The sequence below is a fragment of the Fukomys damarensis genome, unplaced genomic scaffold (genome assembly GCF_012274545.1).
Source record: "Fukomys damarensis isolate Sample0158 unplaced genomic scaffold, DMR_v1.0_HiC HiC_scaffold_3, whole genome shotgun sequence".
Lineage (NCBI taxonomy): Eukaryota > Metazoa > Chordata > Mammalia > Rodentia > Bathyergidae > Fukomys > Fukomys damarensis.
Window position 1 is genome coordinate 14451243 of NW_022900915.1, and position 25738 is coordinate 14476980.

General features: G+C 41.5%; 1 protein-coding gene across 1 annotated transcript in view; it reads right to left on the minus strand.

Moving 5' to 3' along the window:
* The window catches only part of Arhgap26 (Rho GTPase activating protein 26), a 445337-nt gene that overhangs the window by 78652 nt on the left and 340947 nt on the right, over nucleotides 1-25738 (minus strand). The window contains exons 17-18 of the mRNA XM_033765564.1: nucleotides 23768-23927; nucleotides 7995-8133 (exon numbers count right to left, since the gene is read on the minus strand). Coding sequence (XP_033621455.1) covers nucleotides 7995-8133; nucleotides 23768-23927 — 299 coding nt within the window. The remainder of the gene's footprint in view (nucleotides 1-7994; nucleotides 8134-23767; nucleotides 23928-25738) is intronic.

A 25738-nucleotide genomic window follows, 5' to 3' on the forward strand; every position in this document is an offset into this window, starting at 1 on the left:
TAAAAAATATGAGAAGACTGTTTTCATCATATACACAACACCTGATAGCAACACTTCTGGCTGGTTGTCTTCAGCAAAACAGCCTCTGGTTCTGGTCCTACGTGGATCAAATGACTTATATTCTTCCTAGGGCACTCACCATAACCCTTTCCCTTGCAAAAGGAAAAGACTGCTAATAAAACTGGATTCCAAAGGGAATGGGGATAGCACTGAGCAAGCCTAGGATTGAATTTATTCCCAAGGAGACGCGGAGGAACAATGGAGAGGCCCAGCCCTGAAATACCACCTCTGCAAACAAACAAACACCTCCGTTTTGTCCCCAAAGAAAGGTAGGAGCAAGCCTTTAATCAATGGATGAACAGGAAGCTGACTTATTAGACTACACGGACACTCTTCTGCTCACAACCTAGTTCTCTTTGCTACTTGAGAACTGCTTTTCAGTGGAGCTCCCTATCACCGCCTAAGATCTGAGGGAGTCCACACACAGGCGGCTTACTCTAGTGCTCGCTGGAAAGAAGAAGCTATGTGCTTACTTATTTTTATACCATGACTCATTGAAAAATAGAAGAGACAGTAATTGGAAGGTACAATTAGAGTTTTGTTTTAATAACTTAAAAACAAGTCAATACCTAATAAACAGGCATTCCTCTACAATTTAGTTAGTAGAGGAAAGCATATACAAATATCCCATGTGAGCACTCTCTAGCTCTATTTATTTTGGCATCTCAACATTCAGCTGTTCTGCTCTACACAGAAGTACATGCACACATACACACGTTGTTCTTTTAACAAAGAAGAATCATATTGCACCTAATCCTGCATCATCTGCTTGTTCACTCGGTGATAATTCCAGAGACACGAGTCTTTAATTTTCTATTTAATGGTTCATCTTTAACTTTTTCTTGACATTGGCTTTCCACATATTTTTTAAATGGCTACATCAACTATGTGGTTTTCAGTCACACATAGTAACCACACATAATTAAGCTAAGGGCCAAATTACACCTTGTGCAGCCCGTGTGACAATAGGACTCTGTGTGGATAAACACGTCAGCTGCCAAAGCAAACAGGTGTGTCCAGAAGGCCCAGGATCTCCAGAGGCAACCTGAAAAATGGCACATGCTACAGCTCTGGCTCCTCACAGGTAGGCATTATGTAAGCTTTTAGACAATATGAATTCCCAGTCGTTTTTCAATAAGGAGGACCCACACGAGAAAGCTGTAATCTGAATCCTCAGTCTTTCCTCTTTGGCCTGGGAGAGGGTCCAAGATTCATTAACTGAACTAAAAGAATTAATCAGAGCTATAATCCCTGCAGCTTGTTAACAAGATCCACGTGAAACAAGGCCCAAGAATCCATTCCTATCTCACCCCCAACTCCATACAACGTAATTCAGGTTGCAGGTGAATTTGTATTCACGCATCAAACAGGTCCCCTCTGGAACCAGTGTTACTCTGTATTGCCCTCACTGTAGGCCTTTCTTCTGGAGTCCATGAGCTCCGGAGGAGGGCTACTTCCTGAGCTAACTGTAAAGTTAGTACAGCCTGATGATACTTATCATAATCACAGCTAACAGCTCTTAGGTTCTTGCCGCACTCTAGGCCCAGTGTCAAGTACTTTACATGCACCGGCTCACTTAATCAGGCTAGGGCAGCTATGGTTAGTGATCGATTTTACAGATGAGAACCTGGAGGCACAGAAAAGGAAAGTAATGTTCTCTAGACCATACAGCAAGCCAGTGATAGCAATGCCAATAAAACAACTCAGTCTGGCAGTGACCTCTCTATCCATACCTTGCTAAGCTTCTCTAACTTCATTTAGCATGGACACTGTCAGATGCTTTTAAATGTACAGATGACTAAGTTCCAGCCAAGATCTTCTCCCAACTCAGAATGTCCTGGGGTGGAGGTGAAGCATTTATAAATTTAATAAGGTCCCTGCAATCTAAAGCAGACTCAACTAGAAAAACCACTCTGCTAAGAAAATCATTTCAATATCTTGGTACAAATATTTAAAAAACTGAGACAAAATCAGTTATAACCATCACTTTGTGACCTCTTGGGAGAAGTTTAAAAGGTATAAGCTCTTGTTGCTAGTTCCCTCCAATCTTTCTGGCTCTACCTTCTACAGCTGTCCTGAAAAAGCGCAGCTCTTATGTGGGTACCCCTCACTTAGACGTGCCAGTCCAGCTTTGGCTGGATGATGTAGCTGTGTGGAAACTCAGAGATTAATCAGTAATCTCCTCTGCTACCATCCGTCTGACAATGCAGTTGAGAAGCTTTGTTCCATCTGTTTGGAGGTGATCGCAACTAGGAGTGAGTGCCCTGGCCCAGGATATTAAAGCCACAACTGCATGCACACAGCTCTTTGCAGAGACAGTGCTAGATTTGGAGGGAAGGCTGTTACGTGGTTGCATCCTGCCAATCTGCATATCAGGAGCCCATTCAGTACAGCTCAACTGCCCCCATGGTGGCACTGGAAGCTGAGACAGATGGCTTTTATTGCTTCTGTAATTCAGTCTATTAAGGTTTTCACTTCTGTGGCTCAAGAACAGACAAAGATGCCTCGGGGAGATAACGTGCAGGGAGAGGAGGCCATCTGGCAAATTCCTTCTCTGCCATTTTTGCTAGTCATGTAGATGCTCACCCTCTCTGGCTTCAGCTTACTTGTCTGTAAAATGTGGATCAGAACCTGCCTCTCGGGACTATTAATTGTGGGGGTACGATGAGGTCAGGATGGATTTAGCAAGCCTCTCGGCATATTACAATTGTTTAAAAAACCTTATAGAATGACCCTCAGTGTACTTTGTCAGATGCACCCATTTATCCTTCTGCATCAAATCCCTGGCTTCTAAGCAGACTCCCATCTTACTGAAAGTTTAACCTCCAGCATAATGAGGAACCATTTTCCCTTCGTAATAAGGGTGTGTTTCAACAACCCCTAACAGAATCATCTGCTCCACCACTGAAACTGGAAATCCGAATTATTGTTTAATAGTATAGCTTTGAGGTGCACTAACCGGGTATGAAGCTACTACTTTGATGCTGGATGGCTCTGAGGATGCAATTTAATATAAATCTTATTTCCTCCCAACTGGAAAAATAGGAATGTTATCAATTTTAAAGTTTGAACAATGTTGCTTTACACAGCGCTCAGCACAAGAAATAATTTCACCGATGTGTAGTCACATATATTAAACACAGATAACAGAAGACCAACTTCTATGGGAAAATGTTTCCCAAGTTTTATTTGGGGAAATTATCATTCCACAGGCCTCTCCTCAGTTCTACAGACAGAGGCACCCATGGGTGCTTGCAGAAAGGACTCTCTGCCCTACTCCATTATATACTATGGGCCTCCTTTCTGACCTTTGGGCCAGATTAGGAAATTCATTTCCTTTGGCATCTTTCTTGAAATTTCCCCTTTTAGAAAACTCTCCTGGATGAGCTACAGATAACTATGATATATAGCCCACTCTTCACTAAAATAGTTAGTGGTTTCCAGATGATTTGCATGTGTTGATATGATGCTTTTTAAATCCTGTGTTCCCCCATCATTTTCATAGCTCTTTTCCATCCATGAGAAGTTTTCATCTCACAGGCAACTTCCATTTCATGCCAACCCCATGTCCACCATGCACTGCCCTGGGAGGAAACGTCCTATGTCTTATAGTTGATCTCAGTCTCAACCCAGCACGGAGCAGGAGAAATCGTGTGGCAGGTCATTCTGGAAAGACATCACTGTCATCAAAAAGACAGCCTTACCTTAAGGGAAAAGGAGAAAGTCATCTGAGAAGATTCTACTCATTCTCATAGATTAAAGAAGAAAGTTGTGGACTGGTGACTAGATCACACAACTGGTCCACCTACACAGAAGGAAACACTTCAGGAAAATAAGACACACATTTATGACTGTCATCTAACATGCGAGGCTACTTCTATGAGTAAGATTGGACTGAGCCTACAGATTTCTCAAGGTGACCCTCAGGAGTGTCCTTTCTGAGAAAAGGAAGGCAAGCTACAATCCACTACAAAGCCACGAGTAGGGGCACAAATTCACCTCTGAGAGGAAATAATGGGCTGAACTTCTACACGGGACAGAGTCACTGCAGGGAGGTGGGGTAAATGTATGCTAAAGAGAAAACACCCAGAACCTCCAAGGGAGGTGCCCAAAGGGGTTACTTCAGAAGTTCAGCTCCAGTAAACATCTCAACTGGGGATGGCAAAGGCGATTGGCCAGTGAAATGCAGGGAAGATACTGAACTGCAAGTCCTTCCCTGAGGAAGAAAGGAGCATAACTGGATTCAAAGGAGATGAGGCAGGCAGGCCTAAGAGGAAATGAGCTTCTGAAAAACACGGCATGGCGATTTTGAAGGTAGAGAAGATACATCTATGCCTGTGCAAGTGCCGTGTGTGAATGTGTGCAGGCACTGTGCAAGCCTCTAACAGGACATTTGCTCTGGGGCAAACACCAGAAGAAAGAGCTGGACAGGTGTCACAGGGAGCTGAAGGTGCACAGCACGATACCGACAGATGGGTGGTGAGTTTCCACTGCAGCATAAATAGCCACTGACATGCTCTGAACCAATTCTAGTCAAGCAGGTAGAAGAAATGAGTTTGTATATTTCACCTAAGAAGAAACACTGAAGTCAGTCAAAATGAACAGTGGTGGACAAGAGAATTCTAAGGGGGACGTGGATGGACATCTGTTATTTTCGTGGCTATTTTGATGTATAGTAGAGAATGATACAGTGCCACCATTAAATTCACATTTCTAGAGACTACATATCAGGACAAGATCATGCAGAGAAGAGGGTTGCTTTAAAATTAACTGAAGTGTATTAAGCAAGTTACAGGGTTGAGTTACACAGATGTGGTCCAAGAGTGAGCAGATGTTCATGTAAATGGCTGAAGCTTGAGAAGCACTGAGCTAGGTGAATAAGAGGCCTTAGAGTGAAGAACGTTCTACGTGAATATGTATTTTCCCCACAAATTCTCTCTATAGTCTTTACCTGTACTTTAACTGCACAGAATGCTTCGATAAAGTTTTTGTTTTTGTCCGAAGACCAAAAGGAAGGGTAAAGTATGTGACAACGTTACAATACACTGGCAACTGCGGCTCTAAGAGGGACGGGTGCTGGGTCACAACCTGAGAGGCACAGGTCTCACAGAACCTTCCAGGGCCTGGCCCCGTCTGCCCGGCAGAATTGACTGTACCACCCCTGCTCTGACGCTCTCTTCACAGCTCAGTATCACCCCAGTTGCCAATAAAAAAGGGCGTGTTCAAAACAAACGGTAAAATACGCTCGTACGATTTTGTGCTTATGTACGATGATATATGTGTATGCTTCTCAACTAAAATGTTTTCTCCCTGAGAGAGCAGCGAAGCTAGGCCCCCGCCACCGTGGGCGCCTGTGGACGCTGTGGCCTATTCCTGGGAGAGTTTCCTAACGTCGAGGGCAGAGCTCGGCTGCTTCACTGTCTGCCATCTGCTTTCACATGCCCTCTACTTCCACTCTGCCCTGTGTGGTACCACTAACCATGAACACAGATCTAACTGATTTTCCTATCTCCAACCTCCCTGCGGGCTCCACAGTGTGCTCGAAGCCCTGTTGAGAGGATGCTTCTGTACCTCTCCGGCTTCTGTACAAACCCAGCACCATCTCAAGCTCAGGGAAACTGACTGGTACTCTCTGCTCTGTCCCGATGTGCACTGTACAGGGCTTAGCAGGAAACCTTAGGTGAGCGTGGCTTTCCTGGGACCCTAAGAAGCGCGTCACCGTGCAGTCTGCTCCCTCATTAGCTCGGGCAGTCCTGTTCCAAGTCTTACCTGATCTACACGGAGAGGAGCAGGTCACGTGCAGACCATGGAGAGAACAAACCCAGCCAGATGTCTAAGAGGAACATGGACTGTTAGGAGGAAGCCAGTGCGGGGATGGAGTCAAAGCCCTGAATGTGTACGTATCTACCGACCTGGGAATTCTTCCAAGAACTTATCTTAAGGGAATGATCATCAAGATGAACAGCATTAGATACAAGAATGATAACAGATTTACTCATAAAAACAAAATTTCTGCAGCAACTCAAATGGTGCTAAATCCCAAAATGGCCATATTGTTGGCTACTACATCTTCAAATGCAGTGAGGTTTGGGAATAGGGTAGATTTGCTTTCAAGAGTTAAGATAAGAAAGAACATTGGTTTTTTTCTGAGACAAGGTCTTGCTATGTAGTTCAGGCTGACCTAAATTCAGTTTGTAGCCCAGGCTACAAACTCATGACAATCCTCCTGCCTCAGCCTTCCAAGTGCTGGTATCACAGGTGCGAACCCCCACACCAGGCTCATTGTTTTTTGTTTGTTTTTGGTTTTAGGTACCAGGGAACTCGGGTCCTTGCACTTGTAAGGCAGGTGGTAGAAGCTGTGAGCTAAATCCCTGGCCCCGCATTGTTTGTAAAATACAAGGGTATCATAAACATTTTTGTTACAAAAAAGGAGAAAGATGCTAATCTAGATATGGAACCTCTCCCTCAGGGCAAAGCAGGCCAGTATCCTTGCTGCGCCTTTGCCTATCTCATGGCGATGAGCAGCAGCAGCAGCAGTGACAACTGTATCACCACCTGGCTTTCACCAAGCACTGACTCTCAACCTGGCACCACCTGACCGTTTCAATCATCACAGCAGCCCTAGGCCTTCGAGTGAAATACAGTGCCCTGCCCTGCCCTGCCCTGTACCACAAGTCTCTTATTACAAAAGTCGAAATGTTTTAAGGCCCAGCACCCGATCACCACGAAAAACTCAAGAAATCCTGGAAAAACATCATCCCCATTTCTCAGAGGAGTCAAAGGCTCTGAGATGCTACGGGACCTCCCAAGTCACACATAGCTGGTGAGCGACACAGGCAGAATTCCCACCTGGGCAGCCTAGAGCAACGCTGCCTACGGTTAACCAGGATGTTCTTCTGCTTCCCCTAATGTACAATTCTCTATGAGAGCACTTACCGTGCTGACTCAACCACAGTGTATTCGCTGGTCTGCTTCCCTCTCCCAGCCCTGAGCTCCTGAGACACAAGACCTCGCTTTTGTACTTCCAGCCCCGGCAGGCATCGTGTAAACATCAGCCACATATACACACCAGCTGTGGTATCTGTGTGATCAAAGAATAACTACTAATGGCAGCAGAGGCTCTTAGCTTTTGGCCCTTGCCATGTTCTGGGCCTTGTATCAGATGATGAGATGCGTAATTTCATTTTATCCTTACAACTCCCCTATGAGGTGGGCACTACTATGCCTACTTTATAGCTAGTCAAACTGAGGCGTTTTAGCACAGCTCGAGATTTCCACTCCCACATCACACAAATCTCTTAATTGTAAAAGCTGAAAGGAGATCGCATATTTTAGGCCCAGTATGTGATTACCGCAAGGAACTTCTTGGAAGTAAAAATTATTTGAGATATTTGTGGTGATAACATTCTGCTATCTGGAACAAGGAGGAATTGTTCTCTAATTAGCTCATTAATTAATTTCAAATATTTTAAAGTGCCAGTTTCACACTAGACACCTAGAGGTGGAGTAATGGGGCAAGCAGAAAAAGAGCCCAGTCTCACAGAGACACACTCTGGGAGGACACTTGATTCCCGCTAACGAGCATTCAATTACAAACTAAGAGAAGGAGAGGAAACTGGTTTTATGGGAGCTGCCAACAGAAGAAAGGGCACAAAGGCAATGCAGGAGCTGAGTTCTCAGTGTGTAACTGGGGAAAAGAGACTCAGGTGTTTGCCCACAGATTCGGAGACAGAAACCCCAAGGCAGGGCCTGCTTTCATTCTCAATGATGCTGCTTCTTACCCAGTCAGGGTAACTGAGCAGTCACGGTGAGACAGTCCACAAGGACAGAAAGGGTAGGTGGCACGCACAGGCCAGAGGAGTCCCCAACAAGCAGCAGGACGCGGCCCGGGATGGCCCTGAACGCCACGCTGGCTCTCAGCAGCAAGGACTCACGTTTCTCTGCGGACTGCATGGCGTGGAAGAGCGTCAGGGGCCTCTCGCTGCAGGACGGGGGCTTGGTGTCACTGCTCTTCTTCCGCAACAGGTGCACCTGGGCATTGGTGAGCGGCACATCAGGCACGGTGTTAAATATCTGCAAATAAAGTTTCACAGAAAGGTCATACGCTTTAGTGAATCAGGCCTGAACGGTACAACTGAACCCTTAGTGGTGAATAAGAATCAGGAGAAAAAGATTAGAAAAGGCCAGGGCATGTGCTCAGGGCCTCCCTGTAAACCGTTCTAGGAACTCTCATTAGACCCCAGAGTCTGGTAATCATTCACTTCCCTTTCTAACTCCTACCATAATTTTCATGAATCTCTTTTTTGTTCTTCTCTCCAGGGGAAATGAAAAGTAGTTGATATAAAGACAAACCACTGTCTATTAACTGTTCTTGAAGTTTTCTGACCACTTTTCTCCAGAACCAATCAGTCAAAACCGACCTCCCTACTTCCCTGTCTGCCACCCTCTCCCCCTTTCATTCCTTCTCCTTCCCAGGACCAGGGGGTCTCACTAAATTGCTATGTTGCCCAGGTGGGGCTCAAACCCGAAAGAGCGCTGCCTCAGCCTCTCAAGAGTGCCAGGATGGCATGCATACACCATCACATGTGGCTCTTTCTTTATTGGTTCTTTTCCCCAGTTCTCAACAACTGCTTGTCAACTTTCTTAGACTATGAAGCATGTATTTAACATCCCAAGAATGAGCCAGAGCTGGGTACCCTGTCCTTCATAATCCTCTAGCCTCAGAGGGTGCATCCTTTCCAGGGCAGCTTCTCTGCTCTATCTCTGAGGCTCAGTTCCATTTCCTTGTTCAAAGGCGGCGGCGGTGGCTGCTGCTGGTAATGTGTGTATTGGGGGTACCTGCTCCCCCCACCACTGGGGTTAAAAAAAACGCCCATTTATCTATTGCAGTTTGGAAAATGTGCAAAAGTCTTAAGAAGACAGAAAAACTCTCCCAATTCTACTATTTAGAAATTATTATGATCAGCATTTGAGTTTTATTTCTTTATGACTTTTTTCTTTGGGGCTATTTTATTAACATTTAAGGTCATGGTGAAAAAAATGAGAGGAAAATGATAGACAAAAATCATGATAACTCTTACATTTCTTCTACAGAATCTACTAGTTACAACAGCCAACACCAACACGATGCTTGTCATGAGTACATCAGCCCCCTTACTCCAGCTCCCGAGGTACCAGTCACTGCACTCTGTGCACGGCAGGTAGCTCACTCAGCCCTCAGCAGTCTTCACAACAGCTAATGTCCTCAGCACTTTACAAAGAACAACTGTGAGCCCAAAGAGACAAAGTTGCCACAATTACACACACAAATATACAGGTAAAAATACAGGGTTTTTTCCAGATTTGTTTTTAAGTATATATAGTAATAACGACTCATTCATCCAACTGGCAACACTCTTTTGAGCATCTACTTTGTACTAGGCACTCTGGGTATAACAGTGAATTAATACGACAAATGTGTTCCTATGGTAAGAGAGTTTGTACTCCAGTAGCTATGATTTACTACGTATTTGCTATATGCACCAGGAACTGGATTAAATGCTTTGTATGAATTTTCATTTAATACTAAACACACTTTTCCATACTGGGAATTATATTCCTCATACCACTGTCTGACCTATACACTTTGTTTAACACTATATTGCAATATTTTACTCTTCATTAAAAATTTTAAAGCTTTATTCTTAATAGTCACATAATGTCCTCACTGTACTGAGATATCCAAATTTATTGATCCACTGGTTATCATCCTCCTTCTGGAGCTCTTCTTTCTGATAGTTATGAGTCACAAGAGAAAGGTGGTAGCATCGCCTGCCCTTCATCTATGGTGGCCCTAGACACCTAAAATTGCTTTCTTTTTTTCTTTTTTAAATCTTTTTTCTTTTTGGTACCGGGGATTGAACTCAGGTCCTTGCGCTTGCAAGGCAGGCCACCGAACCACTGAGCTAAATCCCCGGCCCTAAAATTGCTTTCTTATGGTTCCATAGCCTTTGTGTTTGCATGGAAAAGCAAACTCAAAAGCTGTTATATAGAAAGCAAACTCATAAGAATTATAAGAACTTCAGCTCAAACAGCTGCTCTCTCCCTGGCTTGGCAAGTCCTTGACTTCCAATGATGCCAGCCAGCTGGTTAAGTCAGCTTTGTTCCCAAACACAGCTGTCTGGAGGCAGCATTATCATATCTTCCTAAGAGGACTAAAAATTTGCAATAAGATAAACAGAATCACTACACATAGCTGAGATCAATTGGGGTGATGGGGGAGGAAGAAAAGGAGACTTGAAAGACAAAGCAACAAGATATCCTAGCTTCTGTAACAGCTAGAACCCTAACCATTTTAACAGAGCTTCACGTCTTCAGTCTATTTTTGAGTCTACAGTGAAAGACATACGATAGGTTGTGGTTGTCGAGCTCTAAGAAGCCTTTCTGCACCGCCTTACCTTTGTTCTCCAAACCATGCTGAGCCATGGCCATTTGTGGGCGATATACTAACTGGACACCATTACCTTCAACATTTTTAAATGCCTTCTAGATGCGTATGCTTCACCTGCCAGCCACTGTGCTGGGTGCCTCACCTGACACATCTTGAAGCTACAGTCAACTGTGCACTGTGACTAGGATGATCACTCGACAATGAGAGATTTCCTGACCTGCCACAGGGCTAAGCAACAGCGGGACCAGAGTGGGATGTGGGGCTGCAGCGGCCATTGCTTCAGCTTGTCCTCTCCAGCCAATCGTCACAGAGAAGGCAGCACCCACAAACCCACAAGTATGATTTTCCAAAAATATTGGTGTTTCTTGGCATAGTGACGCTTCTGGCCTCAGATGAAGCAGCTTCCGCGACCCCTAATTAGAGCATTTGAAAATGAATTCAGAGTTAGAGATAGGCCTAGTTCTCCATTTCTCTCTTCATTCTCTTTACATCTGTCTTTCAGATTTTGTCTCTCTTATCTTGATGTGTTACTAAGAATGAGATTCCTTCCTGACTATAATGGAAGCAAAAACAGTATACGTGCATTTTAATTTCAGCGGTCAATAAAAATGGGAGTGTGGATTCTTTCTTAAGAACTATTTTAAACGTGGCAGAACAGAGAAGCATGTGAGGAAGGACTGTAGATTGACAGACGCATGAAAAACTGCTTCTAGAACAAGATTCACATGGAACACAGCACGAAGAAACATGGGAAAACTGGATTTCCCCTTGCTCACTGGCTATTCTCTCTAAAGGAAACATTGGAGCACGATTAGGATTTTCAATGTGGATGATAACTACACTCCTAAAAGCCAATAGACTCACTATGAGTCAGGAATAGGTCCCTCAAGTATTCTGTCAGGCTGCTCTCAGGATCAAAAACAATAATGTGCAAGAGAGCACAGCGTGAAATGTACAGTGTCAGGTACAGGACTACTATCATTATTACTTTGTGTTTTTTCAAGGTGCAAGGGCAATTAAATTAGGCCCAGTCAGACTAGGCGGTACAAATGTTCATTTTGGAGTCTGAAAAATCATCCTCCAAATTGCTTGTTTGTTTAATGATGAAACTTAAATACATGTGATTTGATTTTCTGGACACCTTCTAGCAAGGCCAAGGATTTGACTCTGTGCCAAAAGCTCAAGTTGGAATTCTTGAGAATCGGAATTATCCACTGTTTTATTGCTTATTCTAATCCTATTTCATTTAGAAAAGATGATTTCAAGATAATCAAATGAGGCTTTCTTCAGCTTGTCAAGAAGAATCACTGTACAAATGACTCTGCTGAATGATGGGAGTATGAGCTCATGTAAACCACAAGCAATGGATTTATGTGGCTGGAACAATCTCCTCATTTCACACTTTCCAAATTAACACAAAAAGGGCAGAGTCATTCTGTGCCCTAAGTCTCCTCTTAATACTGTCCAACTTCACAAACTATTTCCAATTTAGATAAAACTTAGGAGGAGTACGATAAGCCTTCTGGAAGATACTAAAGAACATAATTATAAAAATACAACTCCTTCCAAGCATCCCTAATTTTATGCTTCCTCTAAGTGGAATTACTAGATCCATAAACATCAAGCCACCATTTTCCCTTAAGCTACGAAAGGTAGAAGTTAGGGGTAGACTGGACCCCTTGGGTTGTGTCCTGGGTCTGGGGCTCCCTCAGCAGATAACACCAAGAGGTACAATGCCCTTGCCCTCGCCACCACTGACATCCACCCCACTGTCAAATCACCGTATGAAACAGTACGGAGGGAATTTAAGGTCCATATTAAGTAAACAGGCTTCGGAGCCAGCTGGACTTGAGTTCCCGTCACACAGTCAAAAGTATGTAAAAGCAAGGTCTTTAACCCCTGTGAGGCTTCTTCCCTACCTGCCTTGCAGAGCTACTGAAAAGATAATGCACTTAAAACGCTTAACAGCATCTGCAAAGAGCAGGTAGGAGGACATGGTAGCATAAATGACAATAAAAATAACCAAAATTTGTCCAGTGCTCATCATGTTATTTATGTGTATTATCTACCTGGATTATTTTACTCCTAAAAACCCTATGAGGGAGGTACTACTACCTTGTTGTCTTTATACCTATTTCTAATTTGAGAGACAGAGGACAAAATGGAAAGACTAAGTTCTAGAGTCTCGCAGATATGCTTTTAGTCACTCTGTGACCTTAGGCAAATTATATAACTCTCTGATCTTCAGCTGTCTCATCAGTAAAAGATTCCAGGACTGTGGTGAGGACTGAAGCACCTGACAGTCTGGCCTTTGCTGTTCAAAAGATATTATTATATACGATTAAAAAAAGGAGACACATAAAGTATAAGAAGGGAAATAACTAGAGAAGCAAAATGAATTATTTACAGTTGGACCACAAAGATTTAATTTATAAGCATATATTTAATTACTGCTCTTTACAACATTGATCTTAACTGCCTACAGCAATGTTAGAATTTGCCCTTCTTTTCCCTTGCAATGTCTACAAGATTCAAGTAATTCTGGACACCCCCGATCCATCTTGACATTGCAGACACCTGACACCTGTGGAATTTGTTGCTAGCCATGTCCCATACAAGTTTTTACACCTTTCCCAATCCCATCTGCCACACACCCCTGCAATTTAAAAGGATTAGGAGTCTCCCTGTAATGCGTGTGGTGTACTCTTTATTATGTGCTGTGATTTTTATGGGAGGAAAATTAGGTCACGATGAAGAGCTTCTGGTCTATAACTGCAAAATAGCTCTGAGACAATAAATCACCCAGAGAGACCTGAGGGATACAGAAAGGTTTATGTAAGAAAAGACACAGAGCTTTTGCTAGAGACGTAAACAGGTCAGGGTTGCATGTAACACGGGGCCTGCTTGTTTAACCTGAGGAACATCTGCCAGAGGAACAGAGGGCCACAGCTACTACTGTGGGTCACGTACTGCTCCCATTTCTCACAACAGCGCTGTGGAGGGCAGAGGTTATAAACCCTGCATCTTTGTACTGGAGGGCTAGGCAAACCTTCCTGAGCAGGGTTCCTTTGCTTTAACTATGAGGAAGCCAAATTCAGAAGCTGTAGCTGCAGAGAGGTTTTTTAAGGACAGTTGGAAGTCCCATGTCCTGTTGATACCAGCATTTTGGCAGAGGAATTAACAGTTGGGAAAGTAGTTTGGGTAACTTTATTAAAAATCTCTGAAAAAGAATCAATTATAATTAGTAACTGAGGGTATATATAGAGGGAAGGCTGTGATTTTTCTCTCCAGAAAGATTCTATAGATAAATGGACGTCCATTGAGACCATACTCTTAAGTGAAATAAACAGGACACACTTGAGTAAATACCGAATAGTTTCCCTGGTGTGAAAAACTAAAAGTGTAAATGAGGTTCAAATGGTGTAACTGAAAGTGTGAAACAGGAAGAAAATGGCTAAACGGGAAGTGGGAAGGGGAAGAGAAAGGAAATAGGGGAAAAGAAAAATGTGACAAAGGAAAAATGGAAACAAAGTCTTTGTAACTAGGGAAGGGTGAAGCGGGTGAAAGGAGGGCAGGGGTATGGGGAAAAAACAAGAACCAAGATGCATCATGTAAAGGTACAAGATCCCAATGATGAACGTAACTGTATTATGTGCTTTGAATGTACCAATAAACCAATAAAAAAGATTTTATTTCCTGTTTGTTTGTTTTGCTGACAGAGAGGAATAAATTAAAATACAACCAACTCCACCTCTATTTCAGCAACATTAAAGGAACTTCCTAATTCAAATAATTATTCATTTTTCTGGGGCTTAACAGGGGGAATAGATGTGCTCATATCCACAAACTTACTATATGAATGAAGAGGACTTTTTTCTTCCCACACAAAAAAAGAAGAAAGTCCTCTGGCAGAGGCATTCTAGCTTAGCACACAAGAAAATCTAGCTTGCTTCCGAATCTAACAAGGACGGGACTAAAAAGAATACCAAGAACTATTTCAATGCATCTGGTTATACACTATTATCATTATTACTGATTTTGTATGTCAGTTGTGAAGTATCAAAGAAATGAAACATAACTGCCAAATATGTCAGTTGCCTGATCAACTGCATTCTATTACTTGACACACATTTTGCAGATAGAGGCCCAACATAGTTGAAATGGATTCCAGAGCTGCCAATATTCTGATTAAGGCAGATCAGGCAGTTTGGTGGACCCAAGAGAGACTAACTGCATAGAAAGTCAACACCATTTTATTGGGAACACAACATTGCTTAGGATTTGGTGTTTACAGTAGGTCCCCTCTCCCAAGCTCGGTGGTGGACTAGTGAAAGAATATAACTTGTTTTTTCAAGTACTGATAATGAGGGATAGTACTAGCAAAAGCACATGGTGAATAGGCATGTCCTGCTTCATATACAGAAACACTTTTCAGTGCCACAGCTAAATGAAACATTGTGGGTAACTACAAAGCTACAGCTCTAATCCTACTATATGTGCTGTAAATTCATAGTAATGTGTAACACACACACACACACACACACAGATTGAAATTTCAGATTAATAAAAACTATGAAAAGAAAGCTACTTGTTTGCTTGATATGGTTATTCTCCCTAACCATCCAAAATTTTCAAAGTCATTGACAAGTAAACATTAAAAATTAAATAAAAGGAAAATTATGTAAGAAATTGCAGAATTTCTGTACTTTGGGATATCTTGGACAATAACAACATTCAATATTTTTCTTTATTTTAAAATATTAACTAGAATATATAGATTTTTTTCTACTATAACACCAAGTATTTGCCCACTTGACGTTTTAGGACTTGGGATGATAAGCTATGAGTTGGGGAAGAGATTTTGTCCGTATAGAAATGGAATTTTTTTTTTTTTTTTTGGTAGTAGGGATTGAACTCAGGTCATTGTGCTTGCAAGGCAGGCCACCAAACCACTGAGCTAAATCCCCGGCCAAGAAATGGAATTTAAAATATCTGACTATTTATTACCATAGTATAGCATGGTAAGAACTAAAATCTTTGCCCACTGAGATTTCAATGCAAAGTTGGCCATAGGTAAAAAGAACCATACTCTCAAGTCTGTTTTTCTTTAGCTCGTATATTCCAAGTAGAGTCCAGGGTCTCACTGATGGGAAATAAGGACTGAGCTAGCACTTCCCCTTAGGAAGTCTGAGAAGAAGAACCAAACACAGGTCATGAGGAAGTCACTCTCCCTTCTAAGTGGAGGCCATGGGTTCGAAGGCTACACTTCCTGTGCTGCATGATCATGGTCTTGTCACTCATTTAACAGGTGATTTTTTTTATATCAACGACCAGAATACAATTTGGTTCAACCTTCAGGAATGTCTTTTTAAAGTTCTGGTAGAATAATTTTACCCCTTTACTTGGGAACCTCTGAGAGCTCTCAGTTTTCAGGAGTAAATTCAGCTCTTTTTACATAGTTTTCAAGATCCTTAACAAATGGATGAAATCCAGCCATCTGGCACCATCTACCCCTACCAGTTAACACAGTACCAACCGTTCTTTCACAACCATGCCATTTAAAAACATACAACTTGATGAATGTTTCCCTGGAAAATGGTTCCTCTTATCTCAACTCCTTATCTGCTTAGAAAACTACGCATCATACAGAGCCCAGTGCAAACTGAATTCAATTATTTCTCTTCATTGGTGTCACTGTATTTTATTCATTTTACTGGCTGACACTTAACACATGGTATTATACATAGTTATATTCTGCTTCGATAAAAGAATCTACTTTATTTCTCTTGGGCCAATAGTCCATACCTAATAAATGTTCATTGCATCAAATAGACATTAACTAGAGTGGGTTTTTATAGTATGCATTCTAAAAGTGGTTCTAAGTTCAACCTAGTTCTCTTCAAAACAAGCTACTTCTTAAACTCTACACTTTAGAATAATAATTTGGACAACAGAGCTAAAAACACTGACCTCATAGGGTTGCTGTGAAAATTAAATGAGATGTTAGATAAAAGGCGCTTAGTACAATACCTTGTGCATAAAAAGCCAAAAGAAAAACTTAGCTATTATATATCATCACTATTATTTCTGGACTATGTTAAATACCAAGATCCATTTACTTCCACTGAATAAATCAATATGTATCAACAACATGGAAAAATGAGCCCATAAACGTAACACCTCACATTCTCATTTTTTTCCTGCTTGTTTTTACCCTAGAATGCTTATACCCTAAAACTGTGCCAAACACTGCTCTCCTTCATAAATCTGCTAGAGGAGGTGGGGCAGAGTCTCTACACCATTGCGATGGGGAAAGTATGGGGTACATATGCTTTCTCAGACCAAACTACTGGTATACAAGACACACATCTCTAAGGCTCCTAGGAGGGACACACAGGCAGGTTCTCTGTGAGACAAGGGCACAGGAGACACGTTTCTAGACTCATAGGCACTATCTCGAGGTATGTGTCTTTCTCTGGGTGACTGTCTTGTGCTAACTTTTAGTAAACAAGGGACAGAGACTAAAAGGATACTGTGCTTCAGCTAGTTAAAACAGAGGTGTCTTTCCTTCTATCGAAAAAAAGGTATTTTATCAGGTTAAAGAAACTGAATATTCTAGCTATCAAAATCCTCCCTTTCTCTCCTTCTTAAAAAAAAAATGTCAGCTTTAGGGCCAATATTTTTTCAGTTTTAGATATTTATGAGTTAATTCTCCATACTGAGGCTTACAAAGGGTACCTAAAAACTGAACCTACCGCTACTACCAAATATTTGAAATCTTTAGTTGTATCAAAAATGGCAGGGAGTAGAAACAGAAGGATACTTTCCATAAAAAAATACAGGGGATTTTTCCACATCGGGCACAAGCTACTAAAAAGAATACAAAGGTTTTCTTCCCCAAAGGGAACTAAATAAATGCAAATCCACCTAGTATGGTAGACTGCTTCCAAAGTTGGCAACCAACAAGTTTCCTACATCTACATCTGTGTGTACACCCTGCTTCTCTCACCCAGAGGTGTAGTTTATTACTTCGTTTTGTGTTACTATGAGAACCACAAGGTGGGTAACTTTGTAAAGAACAAAAAAGGATTTATTTTGGCTCCCACTTCTGGAGATCCAAGGCCAAGGAGCTGGGTATGAAGATGGCCTTTTGTCCACCAGAGTCCTGGTGGTACTGGGCCATCTGTGTGTACACCCTGCTTCTCTCACCCAGAGGTGTAGTTTATTACTTCGTTTTGTGTTACTATGAGAACCACAAGGTGGGTAACTTTGTAAAGAACAAAAAAGGATTTATTTTGGCTCCCACTTCTGGAGATCCAAGGCCAAGGAGCTGGGTATGAAGATGGCCTTTTGTCCACCAGAGTCCTGGTGGTACTGGGCATCAAATGGCAAGACAGAGGGAGTGTGTGCATGCGTGTGTGTGTGTGTGTGTGTGTGTGTGTGTGTGCACGCATGCATGCATGTGTTATACATGAGATGTATATGTGTGCCTCTTTTGGTCTCTTCCTTGTTGTAAAAGCCACCAGTAATTTAATCATGCGACTCCCCACTGGGTAATCCTATTCACTGCTCAAAGACCCCACACAGAACACATAGAAACACCACAGTCAGATTAAGTTTTCACCCTTCTAATACCTTACAATGAAGATTGAATCTCAACGCAAGGATCCCTATCCAACACTCAAACCACAGCAGGGAGTTTGATACCCTCTCCTTAAATCTGGCTGGCCTTGGTGCTTGACGTGATCAACAGAATGAGGCAGGAGTGACACTGTGTTCCAAGCCTAACTTTCACAGTCCCAGATATTTCTGTGTTCATCCTCTGATGTCTCCAAAGTTTTGGCTGGACTACCGAATGTGGAGCGAGAGAAAGGGAAGGGAGCAGGCCATGCGGAAGAGGATAAAGATGTTCCAGCCAACAGCCAATATCAATGTCCCAGACCTCTGGTGTGAGGCAATCCTGGACCTTCTAATCTCAGTCAAACAATTCGAGTTAAAGCCATAAGGGACACACATGAGCCTTCCCCAAGCTTTTGACCCAGAGAATTGAAAGCAATAAAAATGTTGCTACTTCAGATTACTATGTTTAAAAATGACTTGCTGTGCATCTTGACATCAGACATCTTGTGATTTTCCGTCTCTCTATGAGATGGTTCCTATGACTAGATGCCTGAATTTCCACACCACCTTTCAGAATTATTTTCTATTTATTCCTACTTCTCTTTTTGTGGGGAGGGGTACCAGGGATCAAACTCAGGACCTTGAGCTTGTGAGGCAGGCAGGAGGAGCACTGAGTAAATCCCCAGCCTCCTAGTTCTCCTTTGATTGCTCTTCCAAGACATAAAGTCACTACCTTATATACAATGTTCTTAACAACATGAGAGAATAATATTTTAGTCCTTGTGGGATCATATATTTAAACTCCATATAAGGACTTGTTTCAGGCCAAGAGGGCAAATGCTACTAGATGAAAACATGCTGCTGGAAGGCACTTCTTCAAGATTTTGTCCAAATCTGACACTGAGTTACTCATACACGTAGTCACTTCTAGACATTTGTGTGTTTCTAGAGAATTATAGCCAAGCCTAAAGGAATGTTATTAAATATTAACTGAGACCTTAATGTTGTGGTTTTGAAGAATAAGTCTCCAATGATATTTTCTAAGGACATAAATATGCTCTGGATTTGATGGCTACAGTTAAATTCTGTTGTCAGGGAGTTTATCCAGAGTGTTTGTTGTCTCCTGAAAGCCAAAGGCCATACCATGGCCAAGGATTCTTAGAATTCTTGTGCAACAACCAGAGACTTCTGACAGAGACTGAAGCAGCATCTCTTCATTCTGTACAAGGCTAGGCCTGAAGCTACATTTAAAAAGTAGTTAAGCTGCCTACTCTAAGTTGTTTCTACTGGAACGACAAACCTGATGGATATTAAGAATGTTCTCCCTAGAATAACACACATGTACAGGTCTTGTATATAATACTGGCCTACCATAAACTCATATTAAAGGCCTTGCCTTGGTGGCACACTAACTTTCTGAGACAAACTTTATTCCTGGAATGTTTTCACTCACACTCCTTCACTGGCTTCAACAGGACCATAAACCCTGCTGTGATTCATCCTACCCTCTGGTATAAACTAATAAAAAAAAAAGAAGAATACATAATGTAGCACTGTAATGCTCTTTTATGTGTACAACACCAAATCAACATCAAAGAGGAATATAAATTATAATCTGCCAAACTGGTAAGCACCTTCATCAGCCACTTGCCCGTATATTTATAGGCTCTGCCATGGATTTTATATTTCTGTTTTTTGTATGTTGTGTCCAAGACAAGATGGTTACTCGTTCATACAACTTTCAATAGCATTACTAGGGGTAATTGGCAAGCTGTTTTTATGGGCCCAAGGACATTCAAAACACGTATTGTTCTAAAACCCTTAGATGCTGCTTGCTATACATTGAATACACTGAATAATTTAAACAGTCAAAGTCCTTGTTCATTAGAGTTTGATCTCAACATTTTAAGTGATTTTAGTTAAGATATGATTTTAAAAAGTACTATTTGGGAGAAAGGGTATATCTGACATATGCAGACAATATTGAGCTCTATTTCCAAAGAATTTTGTTGAGACTGCTAAAACAAAGTCGTTTGTAGTTATTGAAGCTTATTATAATTCAGAACTTTGGCTAAATCCTTTATAATCCAGAACTTTGGTGAAGTCCTTTATAGAAATCATCTTATTTAATTCTCACAAAAACCAACTGAAGGAATGTGGCAGACCAGTGAATTGATATTTAAACTTGCTTTCTTTTCTTGTGAGCATACAGTTAGGTTATTTTTCCTAGCCTTCACTCCGTTTATGCTAGGGAAAAATAAAGCAAGTATCCTCTAGGAATAGTCCATAAAAATTTTACCACTCTTATTGATTGTGGAGAATCTGCAGAAGCCGAGCTATAAAATTGCAAGGATTTGGATTGCTGAACTCCTGCAGAAGATGCTATCTGAGAATACCTGCATGGAACTGTAACATGAGCAAAAGATAGACTTCTACTGTCCTGAGCCCCTGATACTTGGGGAGTATTTGTGGTATGGTTCTATGCTATGAACCATGTAGCCATTCCCATTTCACTCAATATAAAGGCAAGTCAGGCTCTACTGAACATGCTGTCATGAGTATTGAGAAGTTAAATAATCAGGATGCTCATAGTCACAGGGCTAATAAGATCCAGTGGATTTAAACCCAAGTGATTTGCCCTTAGAAACCAGGTTAATAATTATTATTATATACAGTCTGTTCCCTTTTCATAAGTTCATTTTCATTGTACACAGCATAAACTACCCCTCTGCCTGACTTCCTATATTTGAAGGAGATGGATAGATTGGGCCCCAAAGTTAAGGACAGAAAGAAGGCATTATTTTTCAATAAATTATTAGTTTTCTGTGTCTCTTATTGACCCTATAAGAGGAAGACTAGGTCACTTAAACAACTTTGCAGGAGATGCTGTCATCTTGTTTATATTCACAGGTTCTCTAATAGTTACAGGATACTCCATAACAAATTATTCCTAAAACCTACTAGCTTAAGACAATAATTTGTCTCTCCCCATTCCTGTGGGTCAGGAATTTAGAAGGAGATTAAGAGGATAGTTATGGTGTGAGTTTCTTTTATGAGGCTGCACTCAAAACAGTGGCTGGCCCAATCAAGGCTGAGGCATCACTTGCAAGATAAATGGTTTACACAGCTTGCAAGCTGGCCTGGATATTGGCAGAAAGCCTCATATCCTCCCCAAGGTCTATCACGACTGCACTCACAACACAGGGGCTTACTTCCCCAAAACCAGCAAACACAGAAACTAAGACAAAGGTGCAAGGCCTCTCATGAGTAATCTTAGAAATGACACCCAATTACTTTTGCAGTGTTCTATGGATCACACAGGCCAGCCCTATTCAGAGTTGGAGGGGACTAAAGAAGAACGTAAATCCTAGAAGACAAGGTCACTGGCAGCCATTCTGAAAGTTAACTGTCACACTCACCCAACACCTGTGTCGAAAGAGCCTACCCAGGAACTGACAGTCACACAGTGAACACAACAAGTAGAAGAGCTTGCCTTTGTGAAGCACATAGGCTTGTGGGGAAGAGAAAGGCAACGGATCTAGATAAGTAAGTTACAGAATATGCTAGAAAGTGTAAGTGAGACAGAAAGAGAAAAGCAAAGGAAAGAGGAAAGGGAATGCTAGAGGCCAGGACTGTTTGTCATTTAACAGACAGTTCTCAGTAACCCTCACTCACACATTTCAAGGAAGGCGAGGAAATAAGTCACACCGTTTCATGGAGGAAGAGCTTTCCGGGTGAAGGATCAGCAAACGCAGCTGCTTTAAGACAGGAGTGTGCCTGCCATGTCCAAGGGGCAGCAAGGAGTCAGAGTGGCTACAGGGAAGACGTAGGAAATGAGAGGAGCTCAACAACAGTGGGAGGACAGCGAGGATCCTTTAGGTTCCTACACAGACTGACCTTCATGCTGAATACAGTGGAAAGCCATTGATGTGATCTCATCTAACACATTAAAAATCTCATTTCAGTGGCTTTCAGAATAGACAGGCTGAGGTGGTAGCAAATTAGGAGGCTCTTATAAAAATTTGGACAAAAAGTGATGGTTTATATTGCCAGTATAGATAGTACATTCATACCTTGGTACTCAACTGCTCTGAAACTTGTCTAATTTGGTCCTGAATTCTGATGGAAAAATTTTGTCTCCATTACTCCTTCTTTGTTGGAACTTCATGTGCAAGTTAGAACTTGTCAGTGTCAGCTGCCTTGTGACTCACTACCCTTTTCAGCCCAAACAGTTTGTTTGACACTCATCCTTTTTCGTATTTGTGCTACTGGGAACCAATTAACCATGAGTACCAAGGTACCACTGTAGTCAGATTCTAGATTTATCCTCCATGATTAACTCACCATTCTAGGAAAAATCCTTTATTTAGGAAAAGGAGTATTTTTTAGGAGATCTTGGAGTTGAGGCTGTCAAACGATAGCCTAAGGCACCTTAAATGAGCCTGGAGAAGAAAGCTTCATAGGGATTTGCTGTTAGGAATCCTGAGGTGGAAAAGATGAAGAAAACCTCATGTGCCTTACTCTCTGTTTTAAAAGTGAAGCTCTGAGTTAACATAGCTCATAATGCGGTGCAGGAGAAATCTTGAGAAAAACCAGAAACCACAATGCCCATAAAGAAAAGACTACATCCATGCACACACATAGATCTACACAACATGCATTAAAAAATATCAGCTGTTAAGACTAAAGACAAACTATGAGAATTTCCATCCTCACAAGGTGGCAAAAATGAGCTGCAATGGTGTAATTGTCACTTACCTCAAGAGGAATTGGCTGCCACACATTAATGTCAACACGTGTAGGAAAATTTGGGGAAATAAATGGAAGCTTCTATGATTTCAAGCACTTCTCTAACAACAAAACCATATGAAGTTAGATTTTGCAAGTCCCATGAGCTCTTGCAACAGAATTCACAGCCTCTTCCTTTTGTCCCTTCCTTTTAGCAATGTAGTATCTTGAGCCACTAATAATTTGAGGGTTTTACTTAATCCAGGAAGTATATTAGAAACCTTTCCAGATTTTTCATCTGATTTGTTCGTGCTGATGTAGTGTTGTCAGATACCTTATTTTACCTGATAGATACTTAATGCACAGGCAGACACTGCTGTATTTAGAAATTTTTATTTCGGCTCATTAAAAACTTCAAAATGGATCTGTATCATGTACCAAACTGATTCAAAATAAATCTACATGTTTATTTAAAAAAAAAAAAGACAAACTGTATGGGAAAATTGCTTGTAACACAAATTAAAAAAGGGCTCATATTCCTAAATTAAAAGCCTCATAAATTCCTAAGAAGACAACCAAGTAAAAATAGGTAAAGGATGTTTTAAAAACGAGGCTCTAAACAGTACCTCCTTCACTGCATTATTGCGAAGATAAAATCACAACATATGTAAAGCATTTAGCACTATCCCTGGCACAAAATAAAGGCTCACAACCATAACCAACATGGCTGTCACCATAACTGCCATTGTTGTCACCTCAACCAGGACTGTTAGGGTTACCAACACCACTACATTACTACAAGCAGGAACTGTGTCATCATCGTAGTGCAAGAGCCATCAGCAATGCAAACCTGAGTCAATCTGAAGGCCACGTCTCATGTAGCTGCCCTCAAAGTAAACTCTTTCCCGCCAGGGACTAGTAATATATTACCTTTTCATGGTTCTCTATCAGGATCTCAATGACGATGTTCTGAAATTTGATATCCATGATGGCCGCCACTGTTTCTTCCTGAGGCCTCAGCAAGGTGGGTCCAAACACCACGCCAAGGTTTGCCACGGTCATCAAATTCTGCTTGTGGTTGTTAGCAACGCTGGGAAAAGGGGGGAAAAAGGCAAAAAATGAGGGCACATTAGGGACAGCCAGCCTCCCTACACCCTCCCTACCTATCTTCACATCTGTAGGTTTTTTTCTCTGTAGGAGCCAGAACATGGCGCATCCTTAGACACTATGAATGTACTTCACCTACCAAAGTTTACAAATTTTCATTCAGCATCCAGGCTATTTCGCTATTTTAGGATCTGACATTCCTTATGATTTCCAGTTGGAAGCAACCAAATTGGCCAAAACAACTACCTGCCAAATTATGAATCTCTGCATAGCTGAACTGCTGTTCTGCAAGTCTGAGTCAGTGCTAATCCTTCTTAGTTACAACTTACGTACTTGGCTATTCCTTAAACCACTGTGATCATTAGCATTTTCTCCAGTGCAAACATAAAAAACTCTTGACTGCTTTAATTCATTTACAAACATAGTAAAAAAAAAAAAAGACCTAATTTTTAAAATGGGCAGATCTGTTATTTAAAGCCAAGTCAGGAAATTCAGTACTTTAGACTCAAAATATTAAAGCTCCATTAGATTAATCATATGGTGCACATTAAGAGAAAAATGTGGCATAAACAGAAATAAAAAAAATACTGTATACCCATGTAGGTGACTGTTTATACTGTCATTTATTCTCAAAATTCAAGAACCACACAGTTTGTGGGTCTGAGTGATTTACTAAATACATATGCATATTTTTAGATAAACAATTCCTCAAACCACATATCTGAACTCTGTGATATAGGCCACAGTATGACCTAGTTTTAAACCCCAATTGTTCATTTGCTGGCCTGGTATATTAAAATACACAAGTGAATAACTGACAAGAAATTAGTTAAAATTCATGTCATTTATTATTGCTAAGGAAACATCAGGAGCTTCCCTAAATCACCTGTTAGATGAAGGAAGCTATTCATTATTAACTTGAATCTACAGAGAAACTGGGCAGAGATGGGCAGTTTGCACAGACCTACCTTCCTACCATTTAGTGCTATTTATACTGAGTATTGTTTCCTCACAATTCTATAAATGCCTGCACTGTTTCTCTTGTGCACCTTTATGTAGTAGGAAGGAGGAAAAGAGATTATATATCTTGAGTGCCAGTTTTTAAACTGAGGCTTTATTGAAATACTACATCAGCCAATTCTGTCAGTGTATGTGTGCTTTTCTGTAATTTTTGAGGCTAAAAGTCTAATTTAACTTCCCCCTCTGAAAGGGGCAGGGTGCGGTTACGTCTATGGAACTGTAATGATGGCACAGCCCAGTGAGAAAGAGAATTTGCTTTCTGGCTGCTAAGCAGCACCTGCAGCAGTTGCCACAGGTATCTCGTTTCTGGTCCACATAAAGATATTTTATCAACATTGTCTCAGTGCTAGCTGATTCTTCTGGGTTTAGCACAGCTCCACATTCTCCCCAGAACTACATCGCATTGCCAGCCTGAAAGAGTAATGCAGATGGTCCAGTTCATACCGGGCAAGGAGGAGAGGCTTTGGTCCCGTGCCTCAGTCAATCGCCAAGTGTGCATATTTACAAGCTGCTTATAACATCACGACTCTCCACCTCAGCTCCTCTGTGCGGGAAGGGCGTTTTCTGTCCTTCTACTTCCCTCCCAAATGAGCTAGGTCATTAGGCTTACCCCTCCTTTCACAAAAGTCCCTTGTGCAAATGAATCAACAAGCTATTGCTGTGAGAGAGCACTGCTAAAATGTAGACCAATATAAAAATATATGGTTTGGATGATGATCATTTTTTACCATCCTGCTTTTCCACTCTACATCTGACCAAAAAAAAAAAAAAAAA